This window comes from Branchiostoma lanceolatum, chromosome 4, assembly GCF_035083965.1.
Source record: "Branchiostoma lanceolatum isolate klBraLanc5 chromosome 4, klBraLanc5.hap2, whole genome shotgun sequence".
NCBI lineage: Eukaryota > Metazoa > Chordata > Leptocardii > Amphioxiformes > Branchiostomatidae > Branchiostoma > Branchiostoma lanceolatum.
Window position 1 is genome coordinate 24571002 of NC_089725.1, and position 15647 is coordinate 24586648.

General features: G+C 40.7%; 1 protein-coding gene across 13 annotated transcripts in view; it reads left to right on the top strand.

Moving 5' to 3' along the window:
- Positions 1-15647, top strand: part of LOC136433585 (nephrin-like) — an 83039-nt gene that overhangs the window by 19032 nt on the left and 48360 nt on the right. For 5 of the 13 annotated variants that reach the window (XM_066425922.1, XM_066425923.1, XM_066425929.1 and 2 more), the window contains exons 2-3: positions 13759-13845; positions 14632-14937. In XM_066425922.1, the coding sequence (XP_066282019.1) occupies positions 13767-13845; positions 14632-14937 (385 nt within the window). In that variant the 5' untranslated portion in view covers positions 13759-13766. Of the gene's footprint in view, positions 1-737; positions 873-997; positions 1247-13758; positions 13846-14631; positions 14938-15647 lie in introns of those variants that run through there. The other 8 variants (XM_066425916.1, XM_066425917.1, XM_066425926.1 and 5 more) reach the window with 7 other exon arrangements.

Below are 15647 nucleotides of genomic sequence, written 5' to 3' on the forward strand. Positions count from 1 at the left end.
CAGCATACTGCTGTTTCATGGCAATCAGAACAAATATGGGCCCATTTTCACAGCAGATAAATCTGATGGTAATGGACATGTGAAGCCTTTACATACTCAGTGATGAATTTTTCTCTCCATTTTACATGCAGAATCTTTCTAATGACTTCAATTTAAATGATTGAAGCTTCCAACTGTGCTTTTAGACTAGTGGTGCACTATCTAGGTGTTTTGTCACTGTCAGAGTGTTTTTGAGGAAAGGGATTTAGACAAGCTAGCTTTGGTTTTGAAATGTGAGCCAAGTCAGGTAAGTATTGTAGATAATAGATCCCTGTGAGACTGGTGATCTATTGAAGTTTCAAGTTTTATCCATCTGCTTATGCATCTAACTGGGAAGAACCTGAGCAAGTATTTTATTTTCATTAATTTGTGAGGAGGTAGAAAAGAGTTACACCATGAAGTAGCAACAACTGTTATTCCTCTACTGACGTAAACTGCACAAGTGTATAGAGTAAATCGGAACTGCTAATTGTTCCAAAAATTATCCAGCAGGACGTGGCATTTCCCCTCAATTACAGCCTATGCACACCAGGATGTTGTTGGTTATGTTCGACCAGTTTGGTAAACTTATGCCTTGACTTGTCTATGCCTGGGGGGCACAGGAGTAAAGCATTGAGATCCTGGTCAGCTGTAACTGGCTGCAGCTGTTAGGATCTAGCAAGCAGAGGCATGCGAGGCTAGGGGGAGGAGGGTTAGGGATCAGGACCTCAGTGCCATTCCACAGCCTGACAGCTCTACATCCTCCTGAATTATTCGCTATTTCCTTCCCATTCAATATCAGAACTTCAGACTTGAGTGGATATGCTCCTGCAGAACTTGTCCGGAACCTGAAGGTACGGTTGTAAGTAACGCCTACGCCAAGGTCTGCTGTTAGCTTCGGTCACTGCCAATTGGCACGTTGCATTCCTTCCCTGCCACTTTATTAATTAACCAACCCCTCCTCCTTAGTAAAATATGCTTGATGGATTTTCCCCTTGTCTGGGCTGACTAGTGGCATGTGAGCTTGCTGCAGGCTGCATCCTGGCTTGCATTTGTAAGAGCCGGACTGGACAGTGTAACCCAAACATTTTGGGTCTGTATCAGTGTATGTTTCTTCGCAGTTAACTTGATGGATGCCTGATAGGAGAAGTAGGACAGCCATCTGGAAATGTCTTTTCCAGGCTGATGAAAGTTTTGGAGAGAATTTACTGTTTGGTCTGGGAATTTGGTGAGTCTAAGCAGAATTTAAATGCCACCAGTAGTCCATACATCTGTTGTTTTTCTCTATCTATAATTTATCTATAGTTTTCTCTATCTATTAATTGTGTGAGGATAATGTTGATGGAACTGTGTAATGTAGTATGTACATTTGTCTGTGTGTAGAGGTTGTATTTTGGGAAGAATCATGTGCAGGATTGTATTTTGGTGTGTGTAAACTATCTGTTTATATTACGGAAATTTAAATGCTACCCTATCCTGCAATTTATGCTTTACTACCACTTGACCAAGTTCCTCCGCACATGTCTTGAATTGAAGCATCTCTTGATGTTGATTGCATTTCAAAACATCAAAGAATGACCGGGCAGGATGTGGTTGAACCATTCACCGTTCTGTATTGGGTGCTTACATGCTTCATTACTTAAACATGAGCTGTAAGAAAGGTGTTTGTGTTTCTGGCTGTAAAAACATCGGACACCCATGTAGTTGCATTGGGGTTCTCCCATCCTCTGGAACTGTCCAAACAAGCAGTCTGAATACCTGATAATCATTATGAAGTAATATTGCATCTCTTCATTGTCAATTTATCACATCAGTTGTCCCAGCAACATCTGTACTGTTTGTTGTCTCATTAGGTGTAATGACACCGGGGACAGCTCTGTGGTACATTTCATTACCACTTCTGATAGGGTTTACCAAGCGTAGAGGAAGCATTGCTCCCAATATCCCTGTAGAAGGCTCCAGACCATTGGTCGTGTTGGCTGGGTACCTGCCGAATATCAGACAGGTTTATAAACATAGAGGGGCTTCAGGCAAGACAGTAAGTAAGTAAGATCACTTCAACTCTCAGATGATTAGTTAGATTTGTACTTTTGTAGATGACTTGAAGTTCTTGGGAATATTGTGTCAGTTGAGCTGGACATTTGGTGATGGTCAAGATCATTGAGCATGTTTTCGGAAGTGCGTTAACCTGGCGCTGGTATTTTAACTGCAAGAACTATGGCATGATTAAGTGGCCTGCCTTCAAAATTCACAGACAAACCAGTAAGTAAGGAGCCTTATTCAAGTTTTGTTAGTGTTGATGACAGCTGTTCGCATGGATGATGAAAATGATTTACTGTTTCAAGCGGAAAGGAAGTAGTGTATCAGTTTATCTGAAACTGGAGTTGGCTTTTAATCTTCTGGGATATCTTTTACCAGAAACCAGGGGATTTGTGATGCCCCAAGTCAACTGTAGGTCTAATTCAAATAAGCTATGTGAGTCCTTCCCATTCAGAGAGGGCTTCGGTCCTGATCCAGGCAAGTTGTTTGCAGTTATATGGATGATAGCCATGTAACAATAGCAGGGATTTTGTGACAATGTGGAGCTTGGCATGACACTGTGGGTATAGCTAGTATATCGGGATAAGGTGGGTTGTTCAGGTCAGTTTATTCAGGTGACTTTTCCGTGAAACAGCTGTAGCCAGATAGACGGAGGTAAGTTGTGTTCAAATCTAAAGTCTTGTCCAAAAGTCGAACAAGTTTTCTGAACTTTCAACAGGTCAGCATGTTTCAGACACTGCTAGAGACCTATTTTCCACACCTGGAACAGGGAGGTACCTTCCCATGTATAAGTGCATGATGCACATTTATGTCCATGATGACAAAATAGATGCAATCTTTATAAAGTCAGCCCTGTCCATGGTCAATTGTCATTACTTAAACCATCAAATTGCCAGTTGTGTTTTGAAGCCAGTGATATGGTTAGGACTACCATGGTAATGACAGTAATTTGGTTTGTTGAACTTCTGTCTCATTCATAATTCATGGTGGTGTGGTGCTTGTTTGATTCAATGCTGTGTGTGAACAGGCCATGATGTTGCTAGCAGAATTTTCACCATGTTGACAGTGCCATCTGTTATCAGTTTCTGACTGTTGTAGGAGTGGTTTATCATGAGAAATTCTAGGCCTTAACAAAAGGTCTAATCTCCAGCAGTCTGCAGCTTTCAGAAATGACTTATCAGTCAGGCTCTGCTGTTTCCGATAGGTAGACAACTGGAGGTAGTCTGGTTGATACCTTGTGCCGATATCGCGATACTTGTATAAGGAACCATTCCTTTACTCTCCACCTCTCCATCCCAAGGGGCTGAAAAGTAAGTACTATATTTTTTCCTCTGAACCATAACAGAAATTCTAGCTTCTTCCTGTTGCCGTCAAAACCAGTCTTTTTCTCCCTGTGATATATTTTCATTAATATGAATTATAAGTCGAAACCTAGACATGGAGACCAGTATACAAATAAAGCCTGAGAAGAGATATACATGTACGTATTATGTCTGCTACTAGGATACATGACCTTCCTTTCCATTTTAAAACATTGGAACAACTGACTACGTTTTTTGTTCAGTCTGGTCAATGTCTTATTCTAGCGTCAAAGTCAGACTTGAATCCTTTAATGCTTTTAGATCGAGCTTTGATATTTCTTAGTTTCAGCATATATGTATTTTGATTACATTTTGGTATTATTTTTAGAGAACAAACTACTAGTATAAACATAATGTCACTGCCTAGTTCCTACCTATTTTTGTTGAACTATTTGTGCCAAATATCACTTTTCCCTTGTCCCATAATTTGTGTAACCACCTCCTCCTAGTTTCCAGGAATAATCGTTATAGATCACTACAGCTATGTTTTCGTAGGACTAACTATTTCACATGTAACATTGAAGACCGCAGAAAATTTCCTGTTGGTCAGTTGTGTTTACACTAGGATGGATGTGTGAAAGGGGCATTAGTGTCAGAAATGGCAACAAATGTGTTTACTCTGTCATTAGCACATACTTAATATCCCAGTGGCCTGTGATGGGACTGACAATTGTTTATACCCCAGAGCCAAGCATGTGTGAAATAAGCCACATTTTTAATAGCTTTTCCTCAGTTTATTTAGTGTATGGATTTATGTTGTGGTGTTTGCATTGACATTGTCTCCGGGTCTGTAGCCTGCTTGGACGGCACAATGGATCCAACTGACTGTGAAATTGGGACAACTTTCTTTCACAAGTTCTAGTATCAGTTGTGAACTCTGACCCGGGCGTCCCACAGAACTTGAAGCTAGCCTGCTGTTGTTTATCGTGCATGAGGCACGCTGCAGCTTAGCATTGGTCCGAGAAGCCTGCCAGAGCCAGTGGTAGACACCAGATAGGCTGCCCTTGGGTGGACACCACAAATATGGCCAATCAAAAGGGAGGATGTGACTTAAATAGCCTGCCTTGTTGGCAATTGTCTCCTTAACAAGCCAGAATTCCTCACAAATCGTTAATGGTAAAATTCCCCGGCGGTAGTTCACTTGATTCCTGGCTGTTTTGTTCACGTGAACACCAAAAATAGCGAGAAACAACCATCCTGGTAAATACAATGTATATAATGCTGCCCATCGGAAATATGTCTCTCAAGTCGGAGACACTTTTTGTCATGGAACTTTTTTGGAAGCTGAATAGATTTTTTTCTACTTTCCAACTCCGTCTTGTTTTCAACTACACAAAGTCAACTTCTAAATGGCTCTCAATATAAGCCAGGTCAATTCCCTGCTCAGCTTCAGGCTTGGCTGGATGTATGTGCGAAAACAAGAATGGTCTGTAAGCCACACTGGGTTGGTTTACTGTAAAACACATACTGCCTGCTTCACTTTGTATCTTATTGCCACAGTAAGCATTGGTTTGCTTTCTTGTGTCTGTTCAAGAATGTTCTTGACACAGGAGGTTGATCATGGGTGAGGACTTGTAACTGTGATGTTTTTGCTTCCAACAGGTCCATAAGAAAGTCTGGCATTTCTATTAGACATTGGTTATTTTACAGAAAATTCTTAGTAGAGTTGTTTGGGACAAAAAGAGAGTAGGCTTCTTCATACATTGGGAATGTTACAAAAATGTACCTTGACAACTGTATGCGAAAATCTTTTGTTGATATTTCTACTAAACTGGGTTCATAGATTGTTTTTAGATACAGTCAAACCTGCCTAGGCGACCACCTTTTCAACGCGACCACCTGGCCATGGCGACCGCTTTTTCTCGGTCCCGAAAATTTTCCCCATAGGCACAAGCATTAAGCTGCCTGCCCACGGCGACCACCCGTCCAACGCGACCGCGACCGCCACGAATGGGGACCGCATAGAGCACAATCCCTGCCCATGGCGGCCGCCTAATTTTCAAGCTTGTGGTGACATCGGATCATTTTGCTGTCGGATTTCACGGAAATGTTTTCAAGACTTTGAAGGACAAAATAAGGACAAAAATATATGGAATCGTAATGTTATAGCATCGATTCCTCCATGAAGTGTTTTAATAAAACGTTCCCCCTATAAACACTGTAAAGACAAATGTTTGTGATGTTGTTGTGCTTATCGTAATCTTATAGTTTACCGCAAACTCAAGCAAGTTCAGTTTAAAATCAATTTTCAAAACGAATACGTAGTGCATGGCGTCAAAAAGTCAGATTTCACAGAAATTACTATCTATATCTTGTATTTTCAACAAAAATGTGTCTGTGTCTTACTAAATTCCGCTGAAAAATGACTTCGCGGCGGAAAACACCGGGCGAGAAATGTTGTTCCTCGGTCCCGACGCCATCTTGGATTTGGCATGGCCCGCATTTGACGTACCGCTGACCTTTCTAAAACACGATGCTTTTGTGTATGAGCATTTACAAATACTCTAGTTATTGACGAAAATTAATGTTCTTTTTTTTTTTTTTTTTCCATGAATCTCACAAACCTTTATTGGACGCTGGACGTTCTTCTACACTGACTTACCTTTTGATGCGGTCGCATAGAGCTTGGCGGCGCGGCGCGACGAAATCACCGTTCCGTTTTCATCTTTAGTTGTCAGATCGAAAACTTTTTGACCCTTTTATCTAGCGGTCGGCGCCCCAAAAAAGGCTGGGGCCAGTAGGTGTTTTCTAAGGATTTGTCTTAGGCCTTAAAACTTCGATGATGTGCGTGTGTGTACTATTTAATCTAACGTGTGAATGCTGGATGGTGCTGCGATCATGGAGGCAACCATTGTTTTGTAGTCAAAATTATTACGAAAATTTGTACACGATGTAGCGGTGTACAATTATTACAACGATAACGGAAAATGTAATTTTTGTAGCCTCTTTCTGTCAATGAGAAATTGAACTTGGTGGGGCTCATGCTGTCTAACTTCACATAATTTTCCATCCATTTACGTACTGTATTTGAAAACCTCGACCTGGAAACATGTCAGTGGAATCCTCTTCATGGCGACCACCTGTCCATCGCGACCGTTTTTGCTCGGTCCGCCGGGTGGTCGCCTTGGGCAGGTTTGACTGTATTACCCCAGAATATGTACTGGATCAGTGAGAAGGTTGCTAGTACAAAAATGTGTCTATAGTAGTGTATATTTTGGAAGACAGGTGGATGTATGTGTAACAATTTGTGCAGGGGTCTGACTTTTTTTAAACTATGTGTAAGAAGGTGCTGTTTGCTATTTGTGTTTGTACAAGGTAAATGTCATGGCTTCCTATGCGATTTACCTGGCAGCATGGCCATAGATAATTCATTGCTTGACTCAGTGTTCCATTACATTTTGTACCTTGGCACATGGCATAGTGGTCTGCTAACCACACCTACATGTGGCTGTGTGAGCTAAATATCAAAAGAGGTCAAGACAGCCTGTAAGAAAAGAAATGAAACAAGGTGATTCTTACCACCTGAAGTAATCTAATTTTCACATTTTCAAAATGTCATTCACATTTTCAAAATGAGAATTACTTCTGAAATGGATGTGGGTCATGATTTTGTATAGATAGAAAATTTGCAGTACTGTACTTCTGTGACATACATCTAAATCATTTACATATCATTCATTACTACATCGGAATGTGGGAAAATTGTAGTAGCAAAAACAAATTGCACAATTTAGAGTTTTATACTGGGAGTGCAAGTGCCAGAGATATGACACAAATACACACAAAGAATATTGGCTCTGGCATAATCTTTGCTTTCCCAGTGTTTTTCCCTGTGGGTTTTCTCCTACATTGAGGGGGTGTTTCTGTGGCGGCTGAGGGACCTTGTGGAGGTAATTACTTGAGAAGAAACACCTTTAACTTCCCCACCACGGCAGTAATTGTTAGACTTGCTGGCTCCTTCCTTGGGCTGACACACATACCAGCTGGTGTGATGGGGAAAGGGCAGCTGCCCCTGCAAGCTTGGGGGTCAGAGGTTGGGTAAAGTTCAGCCTTATTAGAGCAGAGACTGCTGGAAACATCAGGGCTCTAATAGACTTACGATACCATGTAGAATAGTGAATATTGCAGTTTCAAGGTCATGTCACTGAGAATTTCCTAATACACATGTAGTAACATGGGCTGGTTGTTTCGGAAATAGAAGGACGAAAGATTTCATTCATAATACACCTTTTGATCAATTTCAAACTTTTCGCTCCTTCTTACTTTTATTCTTTATTCTTTATTAAAAATTGCTTACTAGATTATCTAGACAGGCCCCGGAATGTTTTGTGATTGACATCTTCTGTGTCTTAGCAAAATATCCCATTTGCCAACTAATGAAATGCTTCAATTCTATAAGGTACTGTCCTGTAAAATATGCTCCTGATCATGAAAATCACATGAAATTTTGAAAATAGTACTTTGCTCTTGCTTCAAAGTTGGGTGTCAAAGATGTCCTTTGTCCTAAGAACATAGCCACCTCACTGTTCTCATAGATCTAACTGATATCTCACTGATAAAAATATGTCCCTGTCCTAATACCTTCCAATCTATAGTGATGATGGACGCAGCGGTTTGTTTTGTTTTGTTGTCAGCTGCATCCTGTTCATATGAGGATGTGATGTCTGCCCCATAATCACAGTAAATATGATGTGGTATCACATATACAGGGTGTGTCTCCTCTGTACCAAGCACAGGTACCTGGATACACAGACAGATTAGACATGCAGGATTAAATGCTTCTCAATTGCAAGAGTTCCCATGTCTAAATTTTGCCCCTATGCTTTACTGCTGCTATGAATGTCATGGGAAAAGTTACCAAGAATAGTACCACAGGAAAATGTGAGGAAAGAAAAGCTGTTTGTTTTGTTTGTGTCACTGTTAGGGCTACTTGCGAATGAAATTCATAATTAGGACCTTGGGTCATTCCGAATGCATTGTCTGCCCTTTTCCATGGCGCCAGAAGTGGGCGTTCAACAGTAACCTTTTTTTTTACCTGGAATTCGAATTTTCAAGCATGATGCTATTTATTTCGAAATGGTGACTTCATATGTTGTGGGTGTGACTGTTGTGCAAACAGGATTGCACTTAGCATTGCTGTAGTCAGGATCTTTTATTGGCTGCTGACGTAGTCTTGCTTCCTATGGCACTTCCTCCAGGTACAGGTACGTTCCTTTCCTGTCTCTCTGAAGCTACAAATGCATATCTGTGGTTAGTTGTGCTGCAATTCAAGCTGTTCCCATGTTTAGATCTTTATCCCTGTTCAACTGTTCTACATTTTGGGTTTTCTTTATTTTGTTTGAATATGGCTATGATGTCATGGTGAATCATTCCATATTTATGATGGTGTCACATGTTAGGTGGGTGGATCCCCTCTTAAAATGCATGCTACGGCAGTCTGCTATTTACTTAAATGAGTCTAGGGCTAAGGTGCTTTGTGCCCAGTAGGTGCCATATCAAGGTGTGTGCCAGTACTATTACCAGGTAAGCAGTGATTCTTAGTCATACTAATTGTCATTCAGTTTTGGGTCCAAAACGGTGTTATAAACAGGATGGATATATACCGTATACTGTACAGTATTTGAAAATAAATTTAAATGCATATAGTCCATTGGTTATGTATTGCAAAGAGAATTTTTTTATTCGAGAGGTGATTACTACTGCAAGGTTTATATTCTCCTGTCATGACATTAAAAAGTGTCAGAAAGGATCTTAGGTACCCAGACTTGATATATTCATTAAGAGGCAAAACAATGGCAGAAATTTCAGTGAAGCATGCCTCACAGACTTCAAAAGCCAGACTTAAAAGCAAAGTACATTTTATTGACAGGTAAGAATTTGTTGTTGTTGTTTTCAAGTACCCACTTCAGACCTTTTTTTTATTTAAACATTGTGATTACACGATGTGTTATGTAGTTCTTTTGGTGCCTTTGTTGACAGGTGTCACACCAGTGTAGGGTATTCAATGCTTATTATCCAATGATAAGGTCACTCCTGTCAGTCTGATGTCATGCCTGAGATTCATCAGTTTTATGTTCCCTTATCCAGTTCACATGTCGCTCCATTATGATACAAGTTACATTCTCATACTACATGATACTGGCCACAGAAATTTAAGTACGCGTCAGAAGGATCGTCCTCCTTGTGCAGATTGTTATGGTCGGCAAAGGTTGTTCTAATATCGCCATGACGGTAAATTGTAAGGCAAAACTAACCATGAGTCCGACATGATTTGCATCCCCCTCCCTCAGCAGACAAAGGAGGGACCCCAAACCCATTAGCGCTGGGAATGAAGTTGTATGGGAAGTCGATTTTGAAGTCAGGGCAATGCTGCCTGGGTATTTATACTTTGCTGGACAAGGTCATAACCGAACATGTAAGTCCCCCCCCCCCCCCACCATTCTGAGTGAAATGTGAGGTAGAATTTCTTCCGCATTATTACGTTCTTTATGGTTCGCTGCGAAGGCGGGATGACCCTTACTGGATGAGTAATGGTCTCTGTGCGAGCGGCTCTTCTCCTGATATATTACAGTTATTTCACGCTGTCTGTATCGGACTTCTGAAATATGGAACTGTGGTTCGGGCATTTGATACGGATAGTAATATATATCTTCCCATAAACCCTGGGAATCCATTACTGATAACCATAAAAATGAATGACCGTGACTTATCGGTTATAGATGTTTTCCATCTAAAACTATTTGCTCTACGGGATATTAAAATGCAGGAAATACTAAATGATGTTTTCTTACCTATCCTAAAGGAATATTCTAATGTTGTTACCAATGTTATAATTTACCAGTGTGTGATTGATAAGCATTGGGGGTGGGTGAAGACTGTCCGATGGAACATTTATGCTTCCTGTTAAACTGAAAATGGTCTACCTGCATGTGATAATCTTCATATATGTCAGTGTGATATCAGATAGAAATAGATAAGAAACATGAGGACAGGTAACATTGAAGGTAAAGACTGGAAGATTTTTGAAATTCATTTTTCGTTTTTTTATCGTTTTGTTAAGAACCAAACAACCATACTTGAATGGTAAACAACTTAGAACAACAGGTATGATTTATGCATTTTTAGCCAGCCTACTTTGGTTGTTTTGATAGTGGAATCTTGTAAACAATGACTTATTCATGATAAAAGCTTGGTGAGCTATTCAAAGCCAGTTTATTTGTCTGAAGGTTTCATATTTGTTTACGTGCATGTACATGTAGATGGTGGCGGCATGCTATGGTAAGTGGTGATCTTTTTTTATTGATGTCGGCCTGTTATTTTCCCAGTGTCATTGTACTTGAACATGAAAATTTCAGGAACTGATTTTTACGTCATATTCATAGCAAAGAATTGTTAATATCAGTAAGCGCAGGCTTTGACTTGTATAGAGCAACCAACGGTGATCACTTCTTTTAGATATGGCACCAAACCACTGCTGAAAATGACAGGAAAATATTGTTTTTTAACTACCACTATCTGACCTGTATATTATATACAAACTCCTGCCCATTTCTTTATTGCTTGCCATCCCACCCCTATTTCTTCAGCAGGCCGGCTATGGAGTTTTGATGTAAGATAAAGTCCCAGATTAAGGGACTCCGACTTGAGGTTAATAGCCGCCTCAAGCCGTGCTGGATACTTCATTTGAAATACCTGTAGATAATTGGGAGATGGGAGAGTGTGGGCATGGGTAATCTTGCAGAGAAATGGCAGGGCTTCCTGTAAAATGAATGGAAAATGGAACAGACAAGACAGTCCCATTCTGTGACAGACACCGCCCAAGATAATCCCTGTTTCCAAGCAATTTATAAATTTTTTGAAAGATTACCAACACGAGCATCCTTCTTATCTCCTTAATGATGACGCTTATGATTCATCGTTGAATACATAGAACAAATTGTTCTTCAATCTGATTTGACCTCGTTAAAACTGATATTGGTGAGTCTTGTGGCTATGTGGGTTTCAAATTTAATTTGTTTGCTTTCCTTTTCTTTGTACATATATATCTTAGATGGTAATGCTGTTAGGGACCCAAATATTGATTTTATGTGTGGGAGCGTATATGTGTTATATATTGAATAGTTGTGTAACTCAATAAGTATCACACTTTTGTCCAGGTAAATGTGTTTAGAATAGAAGCCACTTCGTTGCATATCTTAGTTACACAGTTCACTTGGAGGTTTTCAAATAATTGCAATTTTGACCATGGTATTTCTTCCGTCTATATCAAAGATAATTGAGGTTACATAGTTACACTTTGACAGGAATGTTAACTTGGAAGATGCAGCCTTTTCACCTTATCTTCATGTATGTCAGAGTTCATGTATTCCACTGTGTTTTCATATAAAAGGTCAGCAACAGAGGGTTCTAGATTAGGTCAGTCTCTCTGAGAAATGGGGTTTTTGTCCCTAGTAATAGAGATAGAAGAAGAGAGAAGATCATTCTGCTTTATCTATGGCAAAAAGCTGTGATATCATTTACATGATTGTATAATAACAGCACGCAGAAGGTGACGAGTCATCAGCTTAATTGCCGGAGCTACTCATAAACAGGCTCTGGCTCCTAAAGATAAGGTGGGGAGATGAAAGGGATGCAGAATGCTCCTCAACTCCTGGGAGAGAAATACGGGTCGTACGGGTCATTCCGCATCCAGGGCTTGTCAGCTGCAAAATTGCCTGCCAGGAGAGGAGAAGTTATTGCATGCCCCAGATAGGTATTACTTATTGTAGCTAATAATATTTCCTTCATCATAATCCTTGGTCAAATTATACAGCTGTCCTGACTTGTGTACCATTCATTATTTATTTGTAAATTTCCTCTTGATGGTTGGATTGCCACCCCATCAATTATCCCATACCTGATTCGCATTCGTCGGCCCCGTTATGGCGTAGCAGCACTAATAACGCGGTAATGATTCTGCCAAAATTGGAAAGTTATTGTCCGTACTTCCCTCAGATTTATTGTTAATTTGGATATGCCTAATATGACGGCCAATGTCACGGTCGATATGCTTCGTTCAATATTGGTATTCATTTCTGAACCATTGGCACAACTGCTGAAGTATCAGTATGATATGTGTTGTGGCGCAGCTTGATATCCAGGTTTTGCTCAATATTTTATTGATGATTTGTTCAGTAAAATTCCTCCATTGGGAAAATAGGGGAAGGGTGTTTTTTTATAGTTTTTTAGCACTGTTATCAAGTGGTTATCAATGTGTTGTAAACTGTATATCATTTTTCACGAAATGTTTTATCCCTCAAAACTGTACATGAAGGTAAAACCTTAAACACTTGTGTAACCGTAATTTTTCTTTTGAAAACAAATCAGGATAGATTGTATTTCTAAGTTACACTCAACCTTGTTATCCCCAGGGCAAATTGACACAGTGATGTATACAGTGAAATAAAACCAATATAGCGCAGTAAAAATGCTGCCTCACCAGGCTAACCTTGGAAAGGGTATTGCTGTTTTTATTGAAACCAGCCGTCTAATTGGATGATTGAGTAGCAATAGGCTTTGTGTCCCCAGTAAAAGGGATGGCAGGTGTTATTATGCACTGTCCTCCCCAGAAACAATAGAACCGTGTCCGCTGTTGTTCCTTGTCGGACCACCATGTACAGGGATGAGCTGGTGTGGAAGCCCACGCGGGAATATCCCTAATATCTGGATCGATGCTCCCCAATTTCGCTACCACCTCGAGGTGGTCTTACAACATCACCCCTGTCTACTGAGAGTAGATCCATGGGGGACATGGGTGTAAAACTGCAACATCAAAGTCGTAGCCAGCAGCTTGTGTCCATTTCGATAAACCGGGTCCGATGTACTTGCAGCCCGGGAGGCTCAAGTTGGTATTTATGTATGCATGATGGTATTGTCCTATCATTTCCATAAGAGAGAGGGATGCAGGGGGATGTCGATTTTCAATGATCCCAGGACGTGGAGGTACAGGATGAGCATCCTGATTAAAGCCAAGTATCGATAGTCCGAGTCAACATGTTTACAGGGCCAGCAAGTAATAAGTCTTATTGAACCGCCCTTCACATGGTACCAATCGTGTAGCGCGTTTCAAAAAGTTGTTTGAAACATGTGGGCCTCGTTTCCCTAACCTTCTCACCCCTCCTATCAGGCTGACATGGACTGTCCCAAATCTGATTGGATCAGGATCACTGAAATACCAGGATAGATTGGTCTGTGGCAGTTAAATGTTTTCTTAGTCACATTTGCTGCATGAGTTCCTGGGTGAGAGAGGGGCACGCCGGAATACTAACATCGACCTCCTACTCTTCCTGTGATTCTCCAGGTGACAGTATGGGTTGCAGCGTAAGGTGGCAGTGGTGGTGGTTACAGGCTCTCTCCTTCCTATCCCTCTCCGCACTCTTCTCAACAGGTAAGGCTGTGTTCTCAACTACCAGTCAGAGTACTTGATGTGTGTGTAGAAATAACAAAGACGCATGGCTGCTTGGCCGTGTTTTAGATGTGTATTACACCGAACCCTATTGTTGATACAGGGAGCCACTCGAGGCTGAAAGGCTACAGTATTATTGTATTTCATACCTGGTTGAAGAGTTAAGAGTGGTAGATGCTGCATGCGGAGAGCACGCTCTCTACCAAACTTGACAAAGGGCTTGCCCCTATACTTTACATTACCAGGGAATGGGGGTTCAGGCTGGCTTAGCTCTTGTTGCCTTTGCTCGATTGTGCATGACTGAATTGTAAATGACGAAATCAATGCCTAAGAGATACACATCTCTTAAAATGTTTCCTGTTTAGAGAATTTCACCCAGACTCCCTTGTTTGCAGTAGCTTAGAAGCGAGGCAACCCTGTAGTCTTTATGAAGTCTCATGCATATCATTAATGTCCTGTCTGCTTGAATTATGCATATTCAATGAATATTGGCCTGGTAATTTTGTGACCTTTATTTCCCTGAGTGCTGCCCTCAAATTGAAAAAATTGCTCTTGAACACTTTCTTTTTTATAGATTTCTAAAACATCAATTATTCTTCTACACAGCGGGCTACCCTCCAACTTTTCCAAATCCTTCCATTACTGCAATATTAAGTGATATTAGTCACAGCTTACCGCAGGGCAGGAAGGGACGTTTGTGTCCTGAGTTGTCATGTTTCTTTATCCTTTGTCCCTGTGTGCTCATCTGTGTGTTTCCACACTTTCCAGTCCACTGCCAGCAGTATTTCCTCACCGAGCCGGAGGATGCGCAGGTTCTATTGGGAGGCACTGTCCTCCTGAAGTGCAAAGTTGCCGACAAAGCTGGGATGCTACAGTGGGTGAAAGACGGCTTTGCGCTAGGCGAGGAAAGAATTGCACCAGGGTTTCCACGCTACACCCTAACGGGGGACAGGTCGGCTAATGAGTATAACCTGCAGATAGTGGACGCAAGGCTGAGCGATGACGATGAATTCCAGTGCCAGGTTGGGCCTCCAAGTCCCATCGGGTCTCAAACAGCAAGAGTCACCATCCTATGTAAGTACTATTTTTTGCTGTGTGACAAATATTCTATAGTATGTGCACTTCAACATATACTGTAAAGATTCAATTACAGGTGTGCCAAATGTTCCTTAATGTTTAACATGTAAGCTGTCTCATTAATTACTTTATCATTCCGACCTGGCAAAATCTGAGCTGTCAGTAGCATTTGCTATCTGAGGGTAGTCATTGGCCGAAACTTAATCTGCTCCCAGAATATCAGATTCAGGGAAGGAGCCAGTCATCTTTGATCTTCCTTACACAGTACAGGAAGTTGTCATGAGTATTTGTCATCTCCTCTAATGGAAGGATTAGCAGAAAAACAGGTGATTTTTCTGTACAAAGTGTCAAACCTACACAAATGACTCATTTCTCTATGCTTACAAAACATAGCTTTTAATCTTTTCTTTCAATTGAGGAAAAAGTAGTTGCTGTTGTAAGTGAAATACTCAATTAGTATTCTGGAAAAGCATTATGCCCTTTGGGTTGGTCAAGGGTCTTTTTTTTGTCATGCTAAATTCACAAAAGCTCCAGCATTCTTAATCCTGTTTTAATGCCCTCTTTTAAAAAATCATGTTGTGATAACATTGTCATGCATGAATAGCACAATGTCAAGCAAGAAATTGTGTCCACAGAAAATAACATATTTGTTCTTTCAATACTGATTTTTAAGTAAATTCACACTGTCCCAAAGTTGGATCATGATT